The following is a 21,856-nucleotide window of genomic DNA, read 5'->3' as shown; positions in this document are numbered from 1 at the left end:
CTTGTTCAAACTGATTGCAGGGGTGCAGAGGGCGGAGGGGAAACAGAAAGCTAGAAGGTTGTTTAGTTTAGTTTAGAGATACAGGGTAGAACAAGCCCCTTCGGCCCACCGGGTCCACGCCGACCAGCGATCCCCACACATCTCCTATATGCACTAGGGACAATTTTCACATTTACCAAGTCAATTTAACTATAAACCTGTACGTTTTTGGAGTGTGGGAGGAAACTGCAGATATTGGAGAAAACCCACGCAGGTCACGGGGAGAACGTACAAACTCCGTACAGACAGCACCCATAGTCGGGATCGAACCCGGAACTCCGGCGCTGCAAGCGCTGTAAGGCATCAACTCCACCACTGCCCCACCGTTCCGTGCTGGTGATTTCACGGATGGGGGAAAGAAAGCTTGATAAAAGCTAGATATTCCAAACTGAGAATGCACATTTCTGCACAAATTGACATTTTAGCTGCTAAAAATAAACCAATGCAAAGTAAAACGGCGTTTAAAATACCTCACAGAAAATTATTGTTTGAGAAATAAGTTTGTCAACAGGCAAGTTGATTTCAATATTTTTACATTATTTAGAGCAATCATGCCCATTGATTGTTAATTTGGAATATTATTTAATGGCATGACAATGCTGTCTCCAAAAATCAATTTAAAAAATATTGCAAATTTGCTAATTATCTTCCTCGTTGCTGAAATAATGCCTTGTTCAGACAGATTTGATTCTGAAAGCTTGATTCCGAAATGCCACAAGTGAAACTGTGAGCCCATGCTCAAATCAGTCAGGTAAGTTGACTGCATGAGTAGATTTGAAGTCAATCTATTATTTGTGTGGAACTATCCAGCTATTTTGTCGATGACAGCCAAGTCTTACACTTCAATTGGTTTTCATGTTCAGCACAACATTCATGATTACCTTTAAAAAGTCTAATCCCACTTCAAAAGAATAAACCTAAGACCATCCAAAAATTTGCACAGCTGAACACAAAACCTATCATAGAGTCATAGAGCGATACAGTGTAGAAACAGGCCCTTCGGCCCAACCTCCCCACACTGGCTAACTTGTACCAGGCACACGAGTCCCACCTGCCTGCGCTTGGTCTATATTCCTCCAAACCTGTCCTATCCATGTACCTGTCTAACTCTTTTTTAAATACTGCGATTGTCCCAGCCACAACTATTTCCTCCTCTGGCAGCTTGTTCCATACACCCACCACCCTTTGTGTAAAAGTTACGCCTCAGATTCCTGTTAAATCTTTTTCCCTTCACCTTAAATCTATGTCTTCTGGTCCTCGATTCACCTACTCTGGGCAAGAGACTCTGCATCTACCCAACCTATTCCTCTCATGATCTCATACACCTCTATAAGATCACCCCTCATCCTCCTACGCTCCAAGGAATAGAGTCCGTGTCTTCTGGTCCTCGATTCACCTGCTCTGGGCAAGAGATTCTGTGCACTACCCAATCTATTCCTCTCATAATTTTATATAGTTGGTGCACTTACCTATACCAATGAAGACTACTTTGTAACCATCTCCCTTTAAGCTCTCCAGAGTCATTCCCTCAATTCCAAGACCTTTACCATGGACAACCTAATGAAAACACAAATGAGAAACTCAGTTTAGTTTATTGTCATGTGTACCGAGGTCCAGTGAAAAGCTTTTTGTCGCGTGCTAACCAGTCAGTAGAAGGACAATACATGATTACAATCAATCCATTTACAGTGTATAAGATATATGATAAGGGAATAGACAAAAGACAATGGACAATAAGTGCAGGAGTAGGCCATTCTGCCCTTCGAGCCAGCACCGCCATTCAATGTGATCATGGCTGATCATCCCCAATCAGTACCCCGTTCCTGCCTTCTCCCCATATCCCCTGACTCTGCTATCTTTAAGAGCCCTATCTAGCTCTCTCTTGAAAGTATCCAGAAAACCGGCCTCCACCGCCCTCTGAGGCAGAGAATTCCAGACTCACAACTCTCTGTGAGAAAAAGTGTTTCCTCATCTCCATTCTAAATGGCTTATTCTTAAACTGTGGCCCCCGGTTCTGGACTCCCCCAACATCGGGAACATGTTTCCTGCCTCTAGCATGTCCAAATCCTTAATAATCGTATATGTTTCAATAAGATCCACCCTCATCCTTCTAAACTCCAGAGTATTCAAGCCCAGCCGCTCCATTCTCTCAGCATATGATAGTCCCGCCATCCCGAGAATTAACCTTGTAAACCTACGCTGCACTCCCTCAATAGCAAGAATGTCCATCCTCAAATTAGGGGACCAAAACTGCACACAATACACCAGGTGTGGTCTCACTAGGGCCCTATACAACTGCAGAAGGACCTCTTTGCTCCAATACTCAATAACGTTTAGCGCAAGGTAATGTCAGCAAAGCTCGGTCGAGGATAGACTGAGGGACATCAAAGAGGTAGATAGTAGTTCAGCACTGCTCTCTGGTTGTGGTAGGATGATTCAGTTGCCTGATAACAGCGGGAAAGAAACTGTCCCTGAATCTGGTGGTGTGCGTTTTCCCATTTATGTACATTTTGCCTAATGGGAGAGGGGAGAAGAGGGAGTGACCAGGGTGCGACTCGTCCTTGATTATGCTGCTGGCCTTGCCGAGGCAGCGTGAGGTATAAATGGAACCAATGGAAGGGAGGTTGGTTTGTGTGATGGCCTGGGCTGCATCAACAATTTGCTGCAATTTCTTACAGTCCTGGTCATACTGGTCATATTTTTGAGCGTAGATGCATATCTGTTTGTAAAATTGAAATCATGTTTCACTTTTAGTTTAGTTTAGTTCAGTTTAGAGATGCAGCATAGAAAACAGGCACTTCAGCCCAGTGAGTCGATGCTAAACATCAATCCATCGTTCATGATATTTCTACGCTCTCCCACTTTCCTTACATACTATGGACAAGTTACAGAGGCCAATTAACATAGAAACATAGAAAATAGGTGCAGGAGTAGGCCATTCGGCCCTTCGAGCCTGCACTGCCATTCAATATGATCATGGCTGATCATCCAAATCAATATCCCATATCTGCCTTCTCTTCATACCCCCTGATCCCTTTAGCCACAAGGACCACATCTAACTCCCTCTTAAATCTAGCCAATGAACTGGCCTCAACTACGTTCTGTGGCAGAGAGTTCCACAGATTCACCACTCTCTTGTAAAAAATGATTTTCTCATCTCGGTCCTAAAAGACTTCCCCCTTATCCTTAAACTGTGTCCTCTTGTTCTGGACTTCCCCAACATCGGGAATAATCTTCCTGCATCTAGCCTGTCCAACCCCTTAAGAATTTTGTAAGTTTCTATAAGATCCCCCCTCAATCTTCTAAATTCTAGCCTGCACAAGCCGAGTCTATCCAGTCTTTCTTCATATGAAAGTCCTGCCATCCCAGGAATCAGTCTGGTGAACCTTCTCTGTACTCCCTCCATGGCAAGAATGTCTTTCCTCAGATTAGGAGACCAAAACTGTATGCAATACTCCAGGTGTGGTCTCACCAAGACCCTGTACAACTGCAGTAGAACCTCCCTGCTCTTATACTCAAATCTATGTTCTCCCTATGATCACTGGGTTTCCTCCAGGTGCTCCAGTTTCCTCCCACATCCCAAAGACGTGCAGGCTTGTAGGTTAAAAGGCCTCTGTAAGTCATCCCTGGTGCATAGGGATTGGATGAGAAAGTGGGAAAACACAGAACTAGTGTGAACTAGATGGTCGGCATGCACTCGATTGCCAAAAGGACCTGTTTCCATGCTGTATCTCTAAACTTTTACTTTTTATGATTTTATACTTGTATTTTAATATGTTCTCGAGTTAGAGAGTCCTACAGCAGGGAAATGTGTCTTTAGTCAACTGAGACTGCACCAACCAGATAGCACCCATCTTTCGAAATCCTATGTTAATCCTGTTTTAATCTCTCCATTTCCTCCCCTGGTTCTACCATTCACCTTCACATTTTGGACAATTTGCAATGGCGAATTAACCCTACAAACCTACACGTCTTCGGGATGTGGGAAGGAACCAGGGCACCTGAAAGAAACCCACTTGGTCCATTTTTATTTAAAAAGACCCTGCTTAAATTATAATGTGTAAAGTCATCTGGATAGCCTTCTATCCAGGGATGCTGCCTGTCACAGCCGCTGCTTTACTCCACCATTTTGTGTCTATCTTTGGTGTAAACCAGCATCTGTAGTTCCTTCCAACACAAGTCATCAAATGTAATGTTTCTCACATTGAAGCATATTCAAGTATTGTCCTTTCAAAGCACTTATGTTGAAAGATCATGCACTTAATGTAATCCAACGGGTTTTTTACTTTTCCCAAAAAAAAAAGAGTTGCAAAATTAGTGTGCCTATCAAAGACTGCCGAAATACGTGATATGGGGTGAGCCAACACATACAGGTGTCAGAGGTTATGGGGGAAAAAGCAGGAGAATGGGGTTAGGAGGGAGAGTTAGATCAACCATGATTGAATGGTGGAGTAGACTTGATGGGCCGAAAGGCTTATTTCTGCTCCTATCACTTATGACCTTATGGTTACATGCATTGGTTCCTCACCACAATATTCTACTGGCTGAGATCCAAAACCTGTAAAAGGCCTTATACATACTCCCTGTACAAACACATCTCCATCATTAGTCCAACCACTGCAGATCCAGCAAAGCCAGCCCCAATGGTCAAGGGAAGTTGGGAGCTTTGTTTGGGAACCGGAGAGGGAATGACGTGGGTGAAAGAGGAAGTCAGGATCTCAAGAATCAAGTCAGGTCAGTGGTGGGGAGCGAAGAGAGAAAAGTGGGACTGTGGTCATGACTGAAGGAATGTCAAGGTCATGATGGGGCACTTAACAATGGACTCTGGCTACGTTCCACTGGTGGAGTTGAAGAAGTTAAAAAATTAATAAGAAACCCAGTCTACAGACTTTTGGAGCTAATCAGGTTGTTGAATTTCTAGTCCATATCCTTTAAAATGTTTTATAATTTTTCCCATCTTAGTTTTAGATGCGGAGGGTAAAAGCAAGTTCAAAACACACATCCCGGTTGAGATTAAATTCAATCAAACATTTTAAATAAACAAAATATAAGAAGAAACTTTTTCTCTCATGAAATTAATCACATGCCAGCACGGCAAGACAGAGATATTGATTGCCCTTTTCCAGACTGGTTGCATTCAAAATACAGACAAATGCTCAGAACTAAATCAGGTATTCCACCCAATGGCAACAATTGGCGACATTTAATTGTCATTTATTAATGTGTGTGACATTTTGCTGTTAATCATCAATAAACATCAAGCTAGTCTTCATTTTTTTTTTTTGCTCGTGCTTTATTGTGGCGATACCTTCACTCCGAGGTCTTTCATCAGCTTGATTTCAAACTTGACAACATCATAAGGCAATCTGAACTGTGGGATCTCAGATGTGCTACAAAGAAAGAAAGAAGAAAAAAATATCATGATTCTCTCATTGCCATAAGAGTTTTTGTTTTAATCAATGCAAATCAAGAATTATCATTTGATGTTATTTTACTTTTAGAATAGATTTGTTGACATGAGAATTATTTGTATTTTATTTACAGCCTTGAGGATGAATCATCTCGTCTGGTGCTGTAACAATTCTATGCTATTACATTAAAAAGAATGACCTTGGCAATTTCTCTGCTTGATTTAAAACTCGCAAAAACAAAAATAGGAATTTTAATTTTAATCTTTATTTTAAAGCAGCGTCTTCATAATTTATTTACTAATAATATTAAAAGGACATCGGTAATGTGAATGCCTTAAAATATCATCACCATCTGCTTTAAACTAATCTATAAACATTAATTTGGCCTGCATTAACAGCTTTGATTAAGTATTTTACAATTAGTGGTGCGAGGGGTGAAATTCTTTGTTTAATAAGTGAGTTGGTGAACATTGCCTGCTTTTCTATTTTTGATTAGTTGGCCGATCAATGAATCTAACAGAAGAATGTCATTTGGCCTGAGCTATCCTGACTTACTTCTTTGTCGTCCCCCCTTGCCTCTGGAGTCTTTTACTTTTGAAGTATAGATCTTATGAGAGTTGCCATTTAATCATCCTCCACCAGGTTTTTGCAGGCTGCGCATTCCAGATCTTGGTGTAAAACAACCTTCTCTGCCTTCTCTCCGGCTCTTTTGCAACTCAATTAAATCCACGTCCTATAATTATTACACTCCTCTCAGTAATAGGCACTTCAGGTCACGTTAAGTCAGCTGTGGTATAATACTCGATGATTGTGTGACCACAAAACATATCTCTTTATATTGCATCAATATGATTGTTTTACTTCACTCATCTTGAAAATGTGCAACGTCTAACTTTAATTGGATATAACATTACAATACAATACAGCTTGATATTTATAACATTTCTGTATATTAAATCATGCTCAGTGATTGCATTAATAACTGGTGGATATTTTATCCACACGTTTAACAAACTCATTAATTTGATTAATCTGTTCACTTTCAACACGCTATGACTTTATGAACAGACCAGAAGTAATTTCACATGTATAAGTTAATCGACTGTGTTACAGTGCATTCAGAAAATATTCAGACCCTTCACTTTTTCCCCATTTTGTTACGTTACAGCCTTATTTTAAAATGGACTCAATTCTATTTTTTTAATCATCAATCTACATACAATACCCCTGAAGGAAGAAGCAAAAACAGGTGTTTAGACATTTTTGCAAAGTAATAAAAAAGAAATAACTGAAATATTACATTTACATAAGTATTCAGACCCTTTGCTATGACACTCAAAATTGAGCAAAATTGTCCGAAGACCTTCGAGACAGGATTGTATCGAGACACAGTTCTGGGGAAGGGTATAAAACAATTTTTGCAGCATTGCAGGTCCCGAAGAGCACAGTGGCCTCAGTTATTCTTAAATGGAAGAACTTTGGAACCGCCAGGACTCTTCATAGAGCTGGCTGCCCGGCCAAACTGAGCAATTGGGGGAGAAGGACTTTGGTCTGGGAGGTGACGAAGAACCCGATGGTCACTCTGACAGAGCTCCAGAATTCCTCTGTGGAGATGGGAGAACTTTCCAGAGGACAACTATATCTGCAGCACTCCACCAATCAGGCCTTTATGGTAGAGTTGCCAGACGGAAGCCACTCCTCAGTAAAAGGCACATGACAGCCCGCTTGGAGTTTACCAAAAAGCACCTAAAGGACTCTCAGACTCTCATGAGAACCAAGATTCTCTGGTCTGACGAAACCAAGATTGAACTCTTTGGCCTGAATGCCAAGCGTCACGTCTGGAGGAAACCAGGCGTGGTCTCATCACCATACATGTGGTGAAGTATGGTGGTGGCAGCATCATGCTGTGGGGATGTTTTTCAGTGGCAGTTACTGGAAGACTAGTCAGGATTTAGGGAAAGATGTACGAAGCAAAGTACAGAGAGATCCTTGATGAAAATCTGCGCCAGAGCGTTCTGGACCTCAGACTGGGGTGGAGGTTCACCTTCCAACAGGACATCCACCCTAAGCACATAGCCAAGACAACGCAGGAGTGGCTTCTTGACAAGTCTGTGAATGTCCTTGAGTGGCCCAGCCAGAGCCCGGACTTGAACCCGATCGAACATCTCTGGAGGGACCTTAAAATAGTGGTGCATCGACGCTGACAGAGCTTGAGAGGATCTGCAGAGAAGAATGGGAGAAATTACCCAAATACAGGTGTGCCAAGCTTGTACCCATGAAGACTCGAGGCTGTAATTGCTGCCAAAGGTGCCTCAATAAAGTACTGAGTAAAGGGTCTGAATACTTATGTAAATGTGATATTTCAGTTATTTCTTTTTATTTTGCAAAAATTTCTAAACACCTGTTTTCGCTTTTTTATTATGAGGTATTGTGTGTAGATTGATGATACATAAAATGAATTGAATCCATTTGAGAATAAGGCTGTAATGTAACAAAATGTGGAAAAAGTGAAAGGGTCTGAATGCTTTCTGAATGCAATGTATATCAGACTTCAAACTATTTGTAAACTAGAACTGGAAAGCCTTGAGTATATGAAGTTAATCAGATATATGCTCTGCTGCATGATATTGAACACTGGCTGTTTTCTTTATTACCATGCTGGGTATGCTTAGAATCATATGCAGGCATAAGGAGGGAATGAACACACAGAATAGGAAACACATTAACATTACAATAGCTGTATTACCTCTCACCCTTGCTAATTATATGAACCATTCTAATCCACTCAGTCTACTGTATATATCACTTTGTTGCAGAAGTCTGCGATAAATAGATTTCTGCTCACACTTATTGCTTTCTAAATGCCTTCCTAATCTTACACTCTTTTGTCTCCTTTTCTTCTCTGGCCTTGTCCACCCATCCACCAATTAAAACCACACTCACCTGTATCCACCTGTCACCAGGCTTTGTCCCACCCCAACCTCTCTTCCCCCCCTACTACAATCAGTCTGAAGAACAGCCTCGACCAAAAATGTCACCGATCGATGTCCTCCAGAGATGCTGCCTGACCCGTTAAGTTACTCCAGCACTTTGTGTTTTTGTCATATGGAGTTGACTGCTCGGCAATATGGTAACAAAGAAATCCATTTGATCCTCGAGATTAGATTTATTGCTGTTCTTGCTGATATAGATATTTATTATCTATCCAGTCGAGTATCTCTGGAAGATAGAAACATAGAAACATAGAAAATAGGTGCAGGAGTAGGCCATTCAGCCCTTCGAGCCTGCACCGCCATTCAATATGATCATGGCTGATCATCCAACTCAGTATCCTGTACCTGCCTTCTCTCCATACCCCCTGATCCCTTTAGCCACAAGGGCCACATCTAACTCCCTCTTAAATATAGCCAATGAACTGGCCTCAACTACCTTCTGTGGCAGAGAGTTCCAGAGATTCACCACTCTCTGTGTGAAAAATGCTTTTCTCATCTCGGTCCCAAAGGATTTCCCCTTTATCCTTAAAATGTGACCCCTTGTCCTGGATTTCCCCTACATCGGGAACAATCTTCCTGTATCTAGCCTATCCAACCCCTTAAGAATTTTGTACGTTTCTATAGGATCCCCCTCAATCTCCTAAATTCTAGTGAGTACAAGCCGAGTCTATCCAGTCTTTCTTCATATGAAAGTCCTGACATCCCAGGAATCAGTCTGGTGAACCTTCTCTGTACTCCCTCTATGGCAAGAATGTCTTTCCTCAGATTTGGAGACCAAAACTGTACGCAATACTCCAGGTATGGTCTCACCAAGACCCTGTGCAATTGCACCGCTGTCTCACAGCCAGTGAGATGACTTGGTCATGAGTGGAACCTACGTAAATTGGAAACCTCCCAGTCATCAATTGTGAACACCAATCCATTATCCGTTCTCACTCTGAGGAGCGGCAACAGCTCCGACACAGTAGCTGTGCGATGGCAACCACTGCTGAAGTGGGCTGGAAATTATTTATGACAGGGCCATGATACCACAATAACCATGAATAATTACGAGCAAATGATCGCCAGAATATATATCTGCAAAATCAACACAAGGGTCGATGCATGATCCTTCAGGTAATTGACATTTGCATTAGTTGATTTTGTCTTTAATTGACCAATCTATTCTTGGAAACCATAACTTTTTAGTTTAGTTTAGAGATACAGTGTGGAAACGGGCCCTGCATCGCACCAAGTCCACACCGGCCAGTGATTCCTGCGCATTAACACTATCCTACAAACACTCGGGACAATTTACATTTATACCAAAGCCAATTGACTTACAAACCTGTACGTCTTTGGAGTGTGACAGGAAACTGAAGCACCTGGAGAAAACCCACGCATTTCACAGGGAGAATATTCAAATTCCGTACAGACAGCACTCGCACTTAGGATCGAACCTAGGTCTCTGGCGCTGTAAGCTAGAAACTCTACTGCTGCACCACCGATCCACCCTGAATTTTCTTTTTAATAATTTTTAGATTTCACGATTCTTTGACAGTCTTCCTGAGCAAAGTCTCTAATGCAGTCTGTTCGAGAATGCAGGTTGACTCTGTGATTACTTCATAGCATAAGAGCTGAGGTCGGTGCCATTTGTAACAGCATATGTGACCCACTGGAGGATGTCATCTCAACTTTAGTTTAGTTTAGTTTAGAGATACAGCGCGGAAACAAGCTCTTCGGCCCACCGGGTCGGTGCCGACCAGCGATCCCTGCACACTAACACTATCCTACACCCACTAGAGACAATGTTTACATTTACCAAATCAATTAACCTACAAACTTGTACGTCTTTGACTGTGGGAGGAAACCAAAGATCTCGGAGAAAACCTACGCAGGTCACGGGGAGAATGTAAAAAATCTGTAGATAGCACCCGTAGTCGGGATCGAACCCGGGACTCCGACACTGCATTTGCTGTAAGGCAGCAACTCTACCGCTGTGCCGCAGTGTTAGGCAGTAGCCTTGGGTCTGCTAAGAACTACTGCTTCGGACACCATATTATTATTCACCTAAATGACATGTTATTCTGCAGCCATTTTACCCCAGCTAGTTGGTCAGTTGTAGGTACCCCCTACGAGATCTTGGCGATGTGAAGCTCTGCCAGTGTTCAAAGTTAGAAAACCATCGTAATAGCATGAGGCGACATAGAATATTGAGTTAAAAATCTTATATTTGAAAATAATTTGCAATGAAAGGATTTCCAGAACTGTCAAAGACATGGTATTGCGAAAATATCATGACATATCTACACTGAGTTAGAATAGGATGACAAAGAATCTGGAATTTTTATTTTTCACTCATTACTTTGTCAAATGCATGTTTATCAACCAGTACGTCAATTCATAAGTTGTGTTCACTTAGTTGTGTTTGGTTTATTATTGTGACATGTATCGAGGGTACAGTGAAAAACTTTTTGTGTGCTACCCAATCAGTGAAATAACTACACACAATTACAATCAAGCTGTCCAGTGTGCAGATACAAGATGAAGGGAATAACGTTTAGTGCAAGATGAAGTCCAGTAAAGTCTGATTAAAGAGTCTGTGGGTCTCCGATGAGGTAGGTCAGGGTCGTTCTCTCCTTGGTGCAGTGTATAACAAATATGCAGTCAGTATCATCAGAAATATTTGCCTTCCATCACAGTGAGGAGATTCACTGTGATGGATGTTTGTGTGAATTAAATTGTTTGTGTGTCTTGTAGACATTGTTTCATTTTGTATGGCTGCAGAAACAGAGTTTCGTTTGAGCCTCATTTGAGGTTCAAATGACAATGAATAAAATATTGTGTATATTAAAAAAATATTGGGGATACAAGGAACTGCAGATACTGGTTTATGAAAAAAGATACAAAGTGCTGGAGTAACTCAGCAGGGCAAGCAGCATTTCTGGAGATCATGGGCAGGTGATGTTTGGGGTTGGAACCTTCTTCAGGCTCTGCCCACACCTCAATGAGCTCTGAGTCTGAAGAAAGGTTGTGACCGGAAACATCACTTATCCATGTTCTCCAGAGATGCTGCCTGACCCGTTGAGTTACTCCAGCACTTTGTGTCTTTTATTCACCAGAAAGATTGTGGACCTCTGCATTAGTCTCAACATTAGGATATACTTGTACCTGGTTTGCTGAATGCCTCCCTGAAGAAAGAGTTGATTTTTTTTCCACAAGACTAACAGTTTTTCCCCTCAGCCATATATTCTGCTCTGTGAGGGCCACCACAATAATAACACTATCTCATGTTGTGCCTCCCTTGGTGATGTCGTAGTTATTATCTGGTGATGGTTTCTGCTTTTCCAGTCTTTGTTGATAAACTCTTCTGATCTTATACACACCAGTACCTTGTGGCCTATCTACAGTATCTCAATTGCTCTATGTTCCGAATGTGACAATGATCTTCCTAACTCAAGTAGCTCAAACAGATTGATACTTTTTTTTCAAAATACTTTTTTTTTTAATTGCATCCTGCATCCATCAACAATCTATATTCTCAGCACTCACTGAAGATCGGTAAATTTACATTTCGTAACAACTTGCTCCATTACTGCAACACCGATCAATTGTTATGCTTGCTTTTTGCCTTGTGAAATAAAGCACTGTTGTTGCATCCACCTCATTGTGCTTTGAATTTGCAGAGAGAGCTGCTTTGGTAATTAATAGCACTGGTGATAATGTTTCACCAATATCCTATTATTCTTCATCATCACAGGGTAGCATTGGCATTTCTTCGGATGTCATCTATGTAGTGATGTATATCCAGTAGATGTACTGTATATCCAGTGGTATGAATATTGATTTCTCTCATTTCAGGTAGCCCCGGCATTCCCTCTCTATCTATGCCTCCCCCACCCACGTTGCACTAGCTTCTCATTTTCACCCCACAAACAGCTTACAATGGTCTGTTTCCTTTATCATCGTTACTTTTTTGCATATCTTTCATTCATTGTTCTTTATCTCTCCACATCACCGTCTATATCACTCATTTCCCTTATCCATAATCAGTATGAGGAAGGGTCTCGACCCGAAACATCACCCATTCCTTCTCTCCAGGGATGCTGCCTGTCCCGCTGAGTTATTCCAGCTTTTTGTGTCTGTCTTTGGTTTCAACCAGAATCTGCAGTTCCTTCTCACACATCTATGATTCCATGTTCTGTTATTGCTTATTCAAACCTGCAAATCAGTTTATCCCAGGCTCAACACCTAGGATGGCTCAGAATGCAGATCAAATGACGTAAGGTTAGGCTTTGTAAAATTATTCAAATAAAATATTGAATGCACTAAACATTATTGCTCATTTAAAGATATATGTATATTTGACACTGGTTAACCTGCACAGATATTATACCATTTGATTAGGTGTTAATATTCATTACCTCTTCAGCAGCTTCTCGTTAACTGACAGACTGACTCACGTACTGATACAGCATGAAATGGATCATACACACTGGAGTAACAATCGACACCAAAAGTACATAAGTGCACACCAAACATTCAAAACGATCATTGTTCTTCATTACCAACGCAAACTATGACTGCTAACCTCTTGATATTTCTGGTTAAATCTGGCTAGCATTTTAAATCCTGCGCTGTGTGAGACAAATGTGTGTTTTCCTCATGTCCTTCCAAACCTGCTCAGAACTACATACAGTATGAGAGAGAAAATACACACCCAGTATTCAAACATAAAACATAGAACAATACAACCTAAGAACAGACCCTTCGGCCAACAATGTCCGTACCGGACATGATCCCAAGAACATCCGTTATCTATAGGATTGCCAACTTTCCCGTATTAGCCGAGACATCCCGTATATTGGGCTAAATTGGTTTGTTCCATTTTGGACCGCCTTTGTCCCATATTTGACTGCTACTACTCTGGTCGAGGGGAGTGCCACGTCCAACCCTGCCTCACCTGTCCCGACCTAGTGCAGCCCAAAGATACTAGAGGAGCATCTTTGGTGCAGCCCATGGATGCAGCAGCAGCACCTCGCCTGTAGCCCCGTCGGTCGGCAGCCCGGCCTGCCGTCCGACCTTCAGACCTTCACTTACCGCCGACACCACCACCCCTCCTTCTCATGGCCGATCATCGGTTCATGAGTTGGATGGGGTGCCGGACTTCGCACGCAATGTCCGGCGCCCTGGTCAAAACTCCTCAGCTGGCCCGCCGGCTGGGCTTTGTGTGCAGTCCAGCACCCGGGCCAACTCATCATTCACACAGCCACGGCTGAGTCGGTCAACAAATTGCCGTTGGGAATTTGTCCCTTATTAAAATTTAATATTGGAACAATTAGGTTTTACAAATCCTGGACACAATGAATCTTTATTCATTGGAAGATAGACACAAAGTAGTAAAATAAAACAAACATTGAACATACCTTTGGAGACCATTAGATATAATTTCAATCTAAAATGGTTTTCGAGGCTAAATATTCTGAAGGTCAGAATGAAGGGCAGGGAGTCTAAAATTAGAGGGCACAGATTTAGGTGAGAGAGGAAAACTTAAAGAGGATGTGAAGGGTAATTTCCTTCACACAGTGGGTGGTTGTCATGAGGAACGAGCTGCCAGAGGAAGTGTTTAAAATACATTTGGGCATTTACATGGATAGAAAATGTTTAGATGGATATTGGCCAAATTCTGTCAAACTACCTCAGATTGGCAACATAAATTGATCGGCATGGCGAGGTGGGCTGAAGAGTCAGTTTGCATGGTGTATAACTACAGTTCTTTGCTCTTGGTGGCCAACTGTAGCTGGAAGAGTGAAATTGTGCCAAAATAGCCCCTCTTGCAAATAGATCTGTACTAACCAGGGGTTAGTGCTTATATATGGTGAAAGTCTTACTGTTATGTATGGAAAAAAGGTATTTCACTGTAACAGTACACATGATAATAAATAAACCATTGAAAGCATTCAGTGGCATGAATATTGACTCGTGCATTCCCTCTCTCTGCGGCTGTGGAGGCCAAGTCAATGGATATTTTTTAGGCGGAGATTGACCGATTCTTGATTAGTACGGGTGTCAGGGGTTATGGGGAGAAGGCAGGAGAATGGGGTTGAGAGGGAAAGGTAGATTAGCCAGGCATAATTGAATGGTTGAGTAGACTTGATGGGCCGAAGAGCCATTTCTGCTCCTAGAACTTATGAACTTTTGAACTCCCTCACCCTTGTCCTCTTGCTAATTTCACTGTTTGTATTCCTTCCTTATCACTTCATCCCCAGCCAACAATTAACCATTCCCTAAGTGTAGAACGCACAAACTCCGTACAGACAGCACCCGTAGCCAGGACCAAACTCGGGTCTCTGGCGCTGTAAGCACTGGTAGGGCAGCAACTCTACCGCTGTGCCACCGTGCCGTCCTGACTTGTGCCAGTGTGGACGTGAGCAAATGCTGCGTTCTTGGCGATCTTGCAGCAGATGGCGAGGCTTGGCATCCCTCCCTCTCTCTGCTGATTCAGTTTGAGGGAAAGGCAAGTTACCACAGCCCGTCCCAGCTGGGCTTTGCAGAGGCTGCAGAAATGGCTCGTGGCAGCTTGGTAGGTGGGACCAAACAGGCCAAGTGGGCTCTTGATTACTCTGGCACGCCTTCTTTCATGCAACACCATGTAAAACATGACATGCTGTGATTGCGATGCCACTAAAGAGCTTTGAGCATAAAGGTGAAACAGGTATTAACATCTAATTACAATGTCACTTAGGGCCAACAGGCACAGCTGGCATTGAGATGAAAATCCTCTCTTAACGACATATGCCAAGTGAGCTTTGCTCCTTGCCCTTGCAGATGTTGGGGGTGCAGGAGTAGGCATCTGACCATCTGACCATCCCAACCTCTTCACATTAGCCAGCCCACTCCCCACTTCCCCGTTCCAAACGTAACGATTCAAAAGATAACTGATGCCAATAAAAGACGCAATGGGAAAGAAAATGAATACATATCTGCATCTGGCACACAGATTCATGAAAGTCTAACTGCCAGCTGGAAGCGAAAATAACAAGAAATGTATACACGTTGTAAGCAATCTCTTTTCAAAAATTCCCTTATCGCTGCAGGTTCCCCTGCATTGTCTCCTACAAACAGGCTTCAATTTTGTGCAGGAAGGAACTGCAGATGCTGATTTAAACCAAAGACATACACAAAAAGCAGGAGTTACCCAGCAGCACAGGCAGCATCTTTTGGAGAGAAAGAATGGGTGACATTTCACGTCGAGATCCTTCCTCAGAAGAGTCAGGAAAAAGGGGAACAAGAGATACAGACGGTACTTAGGAGAAAAGAAAAATTGTTTCAAGTTTTCTTGCGGAAAGCATTTTTGTTTGTGCTAATGAAGTTCTCAACCACCCTGAATGGGATTTTCAAACATCACCACTGATCTGAACATTGAGCTGACAATTAAACGAACGGCTAATTTTCGGTGAATGATATGTCTCGGGTGGCAAGATGAATTAATGTCAGGAGTCCTTACAAGGTATTATATACTAATGGATGGGATTTATATAGCGCCTTTCTAATACTCAAGGCGCTTTACATCGCATTATTCATTCACTCCTCAGTCACACTCGGTGGTGGTAAGCTACTTCTGTAGCCACAACTGCCCTGGGGCAGACTGACGGAAGCGTGGCTGCCAATCTGCGCCTACGGCCCCTCCGACCACCACCAATCACTCACACACATTCACACACATTCACACACAGGCAAAGGTGGGTGAAGTGTCTGGCCCAAGGACACAACGACAGTATGCACTCCAAGCAGGATTCGAACCGGCTACCTTCCGGTTGCCAGCCGAACACTTAGCCCATTGTGCCATCTGTCGTCCCATATACTGTGTCGCGTTCCAATACTCCACAACTAGGTGTGACCATTTTAAATGTTAAAAATCACAACTGAGTTCCTTAGAACATTGTTCACGCTTTTTCTCTGGATTAGTAGGTAGACCACTCTTTTCATCACCTTAAAAAGTTAACAATGGGAGACACTGAGCTTAAAGCATGTGCTGAGGCCCATTTGCACACATTTCTTTATCTATTCTGCCATCTGTGCTTTACATCTGGCAGGCTTAGGTCTCAGGCTGGTGGTTGCCGTACAACTACAATCTTAAGTGACTGGCGGGGAAAAAAACCACGTGCATCTGTTTTTCCCCCAATCTTCCAAAATATGACTGGAACTGGGAAATAGGTCGGTAGTGCTGTGTACACAGAGTATGGATTCCTCCAACTATACTGCACTGCACAATGCAAATTTCATTAAAAAGGATAAGCAAAAGAAAATAGTTTGAACTTAATGTGCTATTCTCCTATCAACTATTAACAGGCACTTTTTAAATGGACAACCAAAATTTGGTTCAAAGTACAAAGGCCTGGTACAAATTGTGGACATGAGCACAATATATTTGGTAACTTTGTCGGCACCAACAAGTGGCGAGACTCGTGTATTCCCCAGGTTGTATGAAAGCAAAGCACTTCACTGATCCAAAGTACCTGTGACAATAAAGTATTAATCATTCATACATTCAGTCAATTCTAAACAAATTCCCATTCTCATAGTAATGAATAGATGTATTTCAAAATTTCAGTACGATATATTTTCAAACCTGGGGAAAATAAATTTCCCAAGGAAATTTGGCACGTTTCCAATGGCTCTTCCAGACTTCTACAAATGCTCCACGGTAAAACATACTATCGGGTTGCATCACAGCTTGGTTTGGGAACAGCACTTACCACGACCGCAAGAAATTGCACAGAACGGTGGGTGTATCCCAGTCAATGACGCAGACCAGACTTTCTATCAATGATTCTATCTATACTTCACACTGCCTCTGAAAAGCAGCCAACATAATCAAAGAATTGTCCCATCCCAATCATTCCTTCTTCTCACAGCTTCCGTCAGGCAGAAGATACAGAAGCTTGAAAGTGCGCACCATCATCCTCAGAAACAGCTTCCTCACATCTATCATCAGGCTTCTGAATGTTTTTTCCATAAGCTTGGGTAATTTTCAGATTCACCTCTACCCCATTGCGGATATTGGACTTTCTCTAGAACTGTTGCTCCACAATGCTGAGACTATATTCTGCACGCTGGATCTTTTCATTTGCTCTACGTATTGCATCTGAATTTGGCTTGATTGTATCAATGTATATTATTGATATTATCTGATTAGATTGGATAGCATGCAAAAACAAAGCTTTTCACTTAACCTTGGTACACATGGCACAAATAAACATAAACCTTAATAGTCATTGGATAATTAATAGATATCATTCCAATATAAGCATGATATATCATCAAATTTGGGAGAAAAGAAAGGAGTTCAATGGTACCAAATGTTTGACTTGATAGGAAGATATATAGGTCTACAACATATGGTACCTGCAGGTAAGCTAAGTAATAAACTGTAGAATGAATGTGTAGTTTCTATGACTATTTCATATTCATGGTTATAGAAGCAAAATACAAAATCTACCTCAGACCTCCAACGTAATTCTCCTTTTCAAATATAGTGATGTCCGAATAGCCCAACCGAGCCAAAAATGAAGCACAACTGATACTGGCGGGCCCACATCCGATTAGGGCGATTTTAGCATGGAAGCTTTCAGGCAATTCTTCAGGAGGGGGAAGCGATGGATTCCGAATCTGAGGAATTTTCGTCTCTTTGAACACCTGAGGTATAAATGAGAGCACATTCAAAATCTTGTTTCTTGCAGTTCATCAAATAAAAATAAAGTATTCTGAACTGTCCAACGGAACTACAAATTGCAGGAGGCTGGAAATCGGAAATGTCATCCATTTTAAGGTTAGTTTAGTTTTGAGATGCAGTGTGGCAGAGGGCCTTTTAGCCCACTGAGTCCTTGCCGATCGGAGATCACCAGTACATGATAAGGACAATTTACAGAAGCCAATTAACCCACAAACCTGCATGGCTTTGACCTGTGAGCGGAAATCAGTGCACCTGGAGACAACCCACGCGGAAATAGCATGAACGTACAAAGTCCGTACAGACAGCACTTGTAGTCAGAATCGAATCTGGATTTTCAGCACTATAAGGCAGCGACTCTACTGCTGCGCCAGCGTGCTGCCCCCTTTTTCCGTGACCTAATCTGTTGTTGCGTCCAGCAATAATTACCATTCGGTTGCCAGGCAAGAAATAGTGGAGTGGACCAAAATTACATTTATAACAGGGTTAGAATGTTTGCATCCAGAAACGTACAACAAAATGGACACAAAATGCTTGAGTATTTCAGCCGGTCAGGCAGCATCTCTGGAGAATATGTTGTCCAGAGATACTAACTGACCTGCTGTGTTACTCCAGCACTTTATGTCTTTTGTGTATTAACCAGCATCTGCAGTTCTTTGTTTCTACAAAATGGGACTCTTCACAACTTTGATGGGAGCATGTTTAATTAAAAGCAACCATTTCAATCAATGACAGTAAGGCATCACCCAAAAAAGCACGCACACTCTGGCTGAAGAAATTCCTCCTCATCTCCATTCTAAAGGTACATCCTTTTACTCTGATGCTGAGCATTCTGGTCCGATACTCTCCCAATACTGGAAACATCCTCTCCACATCCACTCTGTTCCGGCCTTTCAAATTCCTGGAATTCCTCGAAATTCAGTACTTCTAACACTTGTCTTACCCATGTGATAGTTTTGAGTGGCTCTACGATGAAGAATTATTGTGGAACTATTAAAAAGTGTCGTGGAATTCAGTGCCAGAGAAAGCTGTGGAGGTCAAGTCAATGGATATTTTTAAAGCAGAGATTGATAAATTCTTGATTAGTACGTGTGTCATGGAGTTATGGGGTGAAGGCACGAGAAATGGGTTGAGAGGAAAAAATAGATCAGCCATGATCGAATGGCGGAAAATACTCAATGGACTGAATAGCCTAATTCTACTCCTATAACTTATGAACTAATGAAAATACCATGCACCTTTGTGTAGTTTGTAGCAAGAATTCATGCCAGCCTACCAGTTTAATTTAGTTTAGTTTGGTTTAGTTTAGTTTAGAGATACAGCGCGGAAACAAGCCCTTCGGCCCACCGAGTCCACACTGACCAGCGATCCCCGCGCACTAACACTATCCTATATCCAGATTTTTACAATTTGCACCAAGCCAATTAACCTACAAACCTGTACGTCTTTGGAGTGTGGGAGGAAATCAAAGATCTCGGAGGAAACCCATGCAGGTCACGGGGAGAAAGTACAAACTCCGTACAGACAAGCACCCGTAGTCAGGACTGAACCCGGGTCTCTGGCGCTGTATGGCAGCAACTCTACCTCTATCCACCGTGCCGTCCAACGGTTTAGTTCTCCCAGTATTTAGCTGAAGGCAATATCTGGGCTTTGCATTATGCGATGGAGGGCAAGCTGCCTGAAGGTAGAGTGTCAAACACATTACGTATTGACTCTGTAATAATCACAAAACTTAATATATGCCCTCTTAAAATGTTGACAGAAACACCGATCAGAGCAAATGCTGGGAAAACACGAGATTAGTTGGTGTCGATGTTTTGAATGCTTTCTGCAACTCCAGCAGTATTCCTGCTGCTTAGAAAGCTGAGCGCATTCAAACGGAGGTCGTAATGTGGTTCGCTCATGATAAAAACGGCACACATGAATTTTGCCGTAGTTTGTGGCAAGATTGAATATATTCATCCAGTTTATTATTGGTTATACTTGTGTTATTGATGGCTGAGGGAGAACGATAGCTTCCTGCAGGACATGCTGACATTACGTGTGATGGAGTGCCTCACACCAAGACCGGCGATAGTATTAATGACAACTGCAAGGTGTCTGTTATTACAGTTGTGGTGCTTTTGACAGTGAGCGTCTGTCACCTAATGCTGGTAAAGTAGTGATGATTGTGATACCTTTTGTGCAGCCAATCCACCTGCCAGATAAATGTCAGATTCGGCATTAGAAATATAGACTTACATAAAGAAAGAAGATTAGGCTTATAATAGGTGTCACAGTTGTGATAAATCCAATAGCAAAATGAATAGTGTTTAAAGAACTATTACAGTATAAGTGATAACTTTGGATGAGGCGCAACTTCAGTCACTTATATTAAGCATTTCATTTTAAACTTGTGTGAATTAGGAGTAAAGCCATCTTAGCTTCACTGAAGAAGGGTCCTTCTGTCCAGAGATGCTGCCTGTCCTGCTGAGTTACTCCAGCTTTTTGTGTCTACATTAGCTTCACTTCTTGGTTTGTAACTAAGTTTGTCCTTCCGTACTTAAGGTTGATCATTGTTTCTTTTTGTGAGTCTTTTGTCAGGAGTGTACCATCTATAGGTGTTTCAGTAAGTCACTTCATCCAAGCCGTTTGAACCTGCAGTTCATAAGATTGTTAGAAATATGAATGGTGGAAAATAAAAACATTTATGCTTGGTGGGCATACTGATTGGAGAATAAGTGTCAGCCACAACTGGGTGGCACGGTGGCGTAGCGGTAGAGCGACTGCCTGACAGCGCCAGAGCCCCGTGATTGATCCAGACTATGGATGCATTTCTCCCCGTGACCTGCGTGGGTTTTCGCCGAGATCTTCGGTTTCCTCCCACAAAACTAAAACTATTAGGCCAGCTGACAATTTTGTAGCCAACCACTATCCAAATGCAAGGGCACCAGGGGCACATCTAACCTCTTACACAGCCCACCATTGTGGGCAGATGGTCCTGTTCCTGTGCTGTACTGTTCATTGAGTCCAGTGGCAGTTGTGTAAAGTATTGAATTATTGAATTGGATTCGATTTGCTATTTCTAAACCTGGCCCTCCAACTTCATGCCGGAGGCTGACGAAGGGTCCCGACCCAAAACATTGCCTATCCATTCCCTCCAGAAATGGTGCCTGACTCGCTGAGTTTACCCAGACCTTCATGTTTCATACATGCCAGCTAGCATGGGACAATTCATTGAAAAGGTAGGTGTATCTGTTTTGATTTGTTTTCTCTACTTTATAACTCAGTTTTGTAATATAAGCAGTTTAAAATGATTTCAATGCATTTATTATTTTATGCTTATTTTTTTAATCACCTCCAACTTTTAAAGTTATTCAAATCAACAGCATTTTCTGATTACAGCACACATAATACGTAGCTACAATAGACATTGTCATTTTACTTATTAGCTTGTGCAGCCAGAGCATTTCAACAGCTGCCTTACTGGGCGTCACAGTGACGCAGCGGTAGTTACCGCCTGACAACGCCAGAGGCCCGAGTTCGATCCTGACTACGGGTGCAGTCTGTACGGAGTTTTTACGTTCTCCCCGTGACCATGTGGTTTTCTGTGGGTGCTCCGGTTTCCCCCCCACACTCCAAAGATGTATAGGATTGTGGGTTAATTGGCTCCTGTAAATTGTAAATTGTCCCAAGTTTGTAGGTATAGTGCTAGTGTACGG

General features: G+C 42.2%; 1 protein-coding gene across 1 annotated transcript in view; it reads right to left on the bottom strand.

Moving 5' to 3' along the window:
* Positions 1 to 21,856, bottom strand: part of dpyd (dihydropyrimidine dehydrogenase) — a 675,582-nt gene that overhangs the window by 400,256 nt on the left and 253,470 nt on the right. Inside the window, exons 6-8 of the mRNA XM_033028889.1 lie at positions 17,925 to 18,121; positions 5,348 to 5,429; positions 1,509 to 1,596 (exon numbers count right to left, since the gene is read on the bottom strand). Of these exons, the coding sequence (XP_032884780.1) occupies positions 1,509 to 1,596; positions 5,348 to 5,429; positions 17,925 to 18,121 (367 nt within the window). The remainder of the gene's footprint in view (positions 1 to 1,508; positions 1,597 to 5,347; positions 5,430 to 17,924; positions 18,122 to 21,856) is intronic.

The sequence above is a fragment of the Amblyraja radiata genome, chromosome 10, assembly GCF_010909765.2.
Source record: "Amblyraja radiata isolate CabotCenter1 chromosome 10, sAmbRad1.1.pri, whole genome shotgun sequence".
NCBI lineage: Eukaryota > Metazoa > Chordata > Chondrichthyes > Rajiformes > Rajidae > Amblyraja > Amblyraja radiata.
The sequence above is the reverse complement of the archived record's forward strand: the minus strand, read 5'-3'. Positions and strand labels throughout refer to the sequence as shown.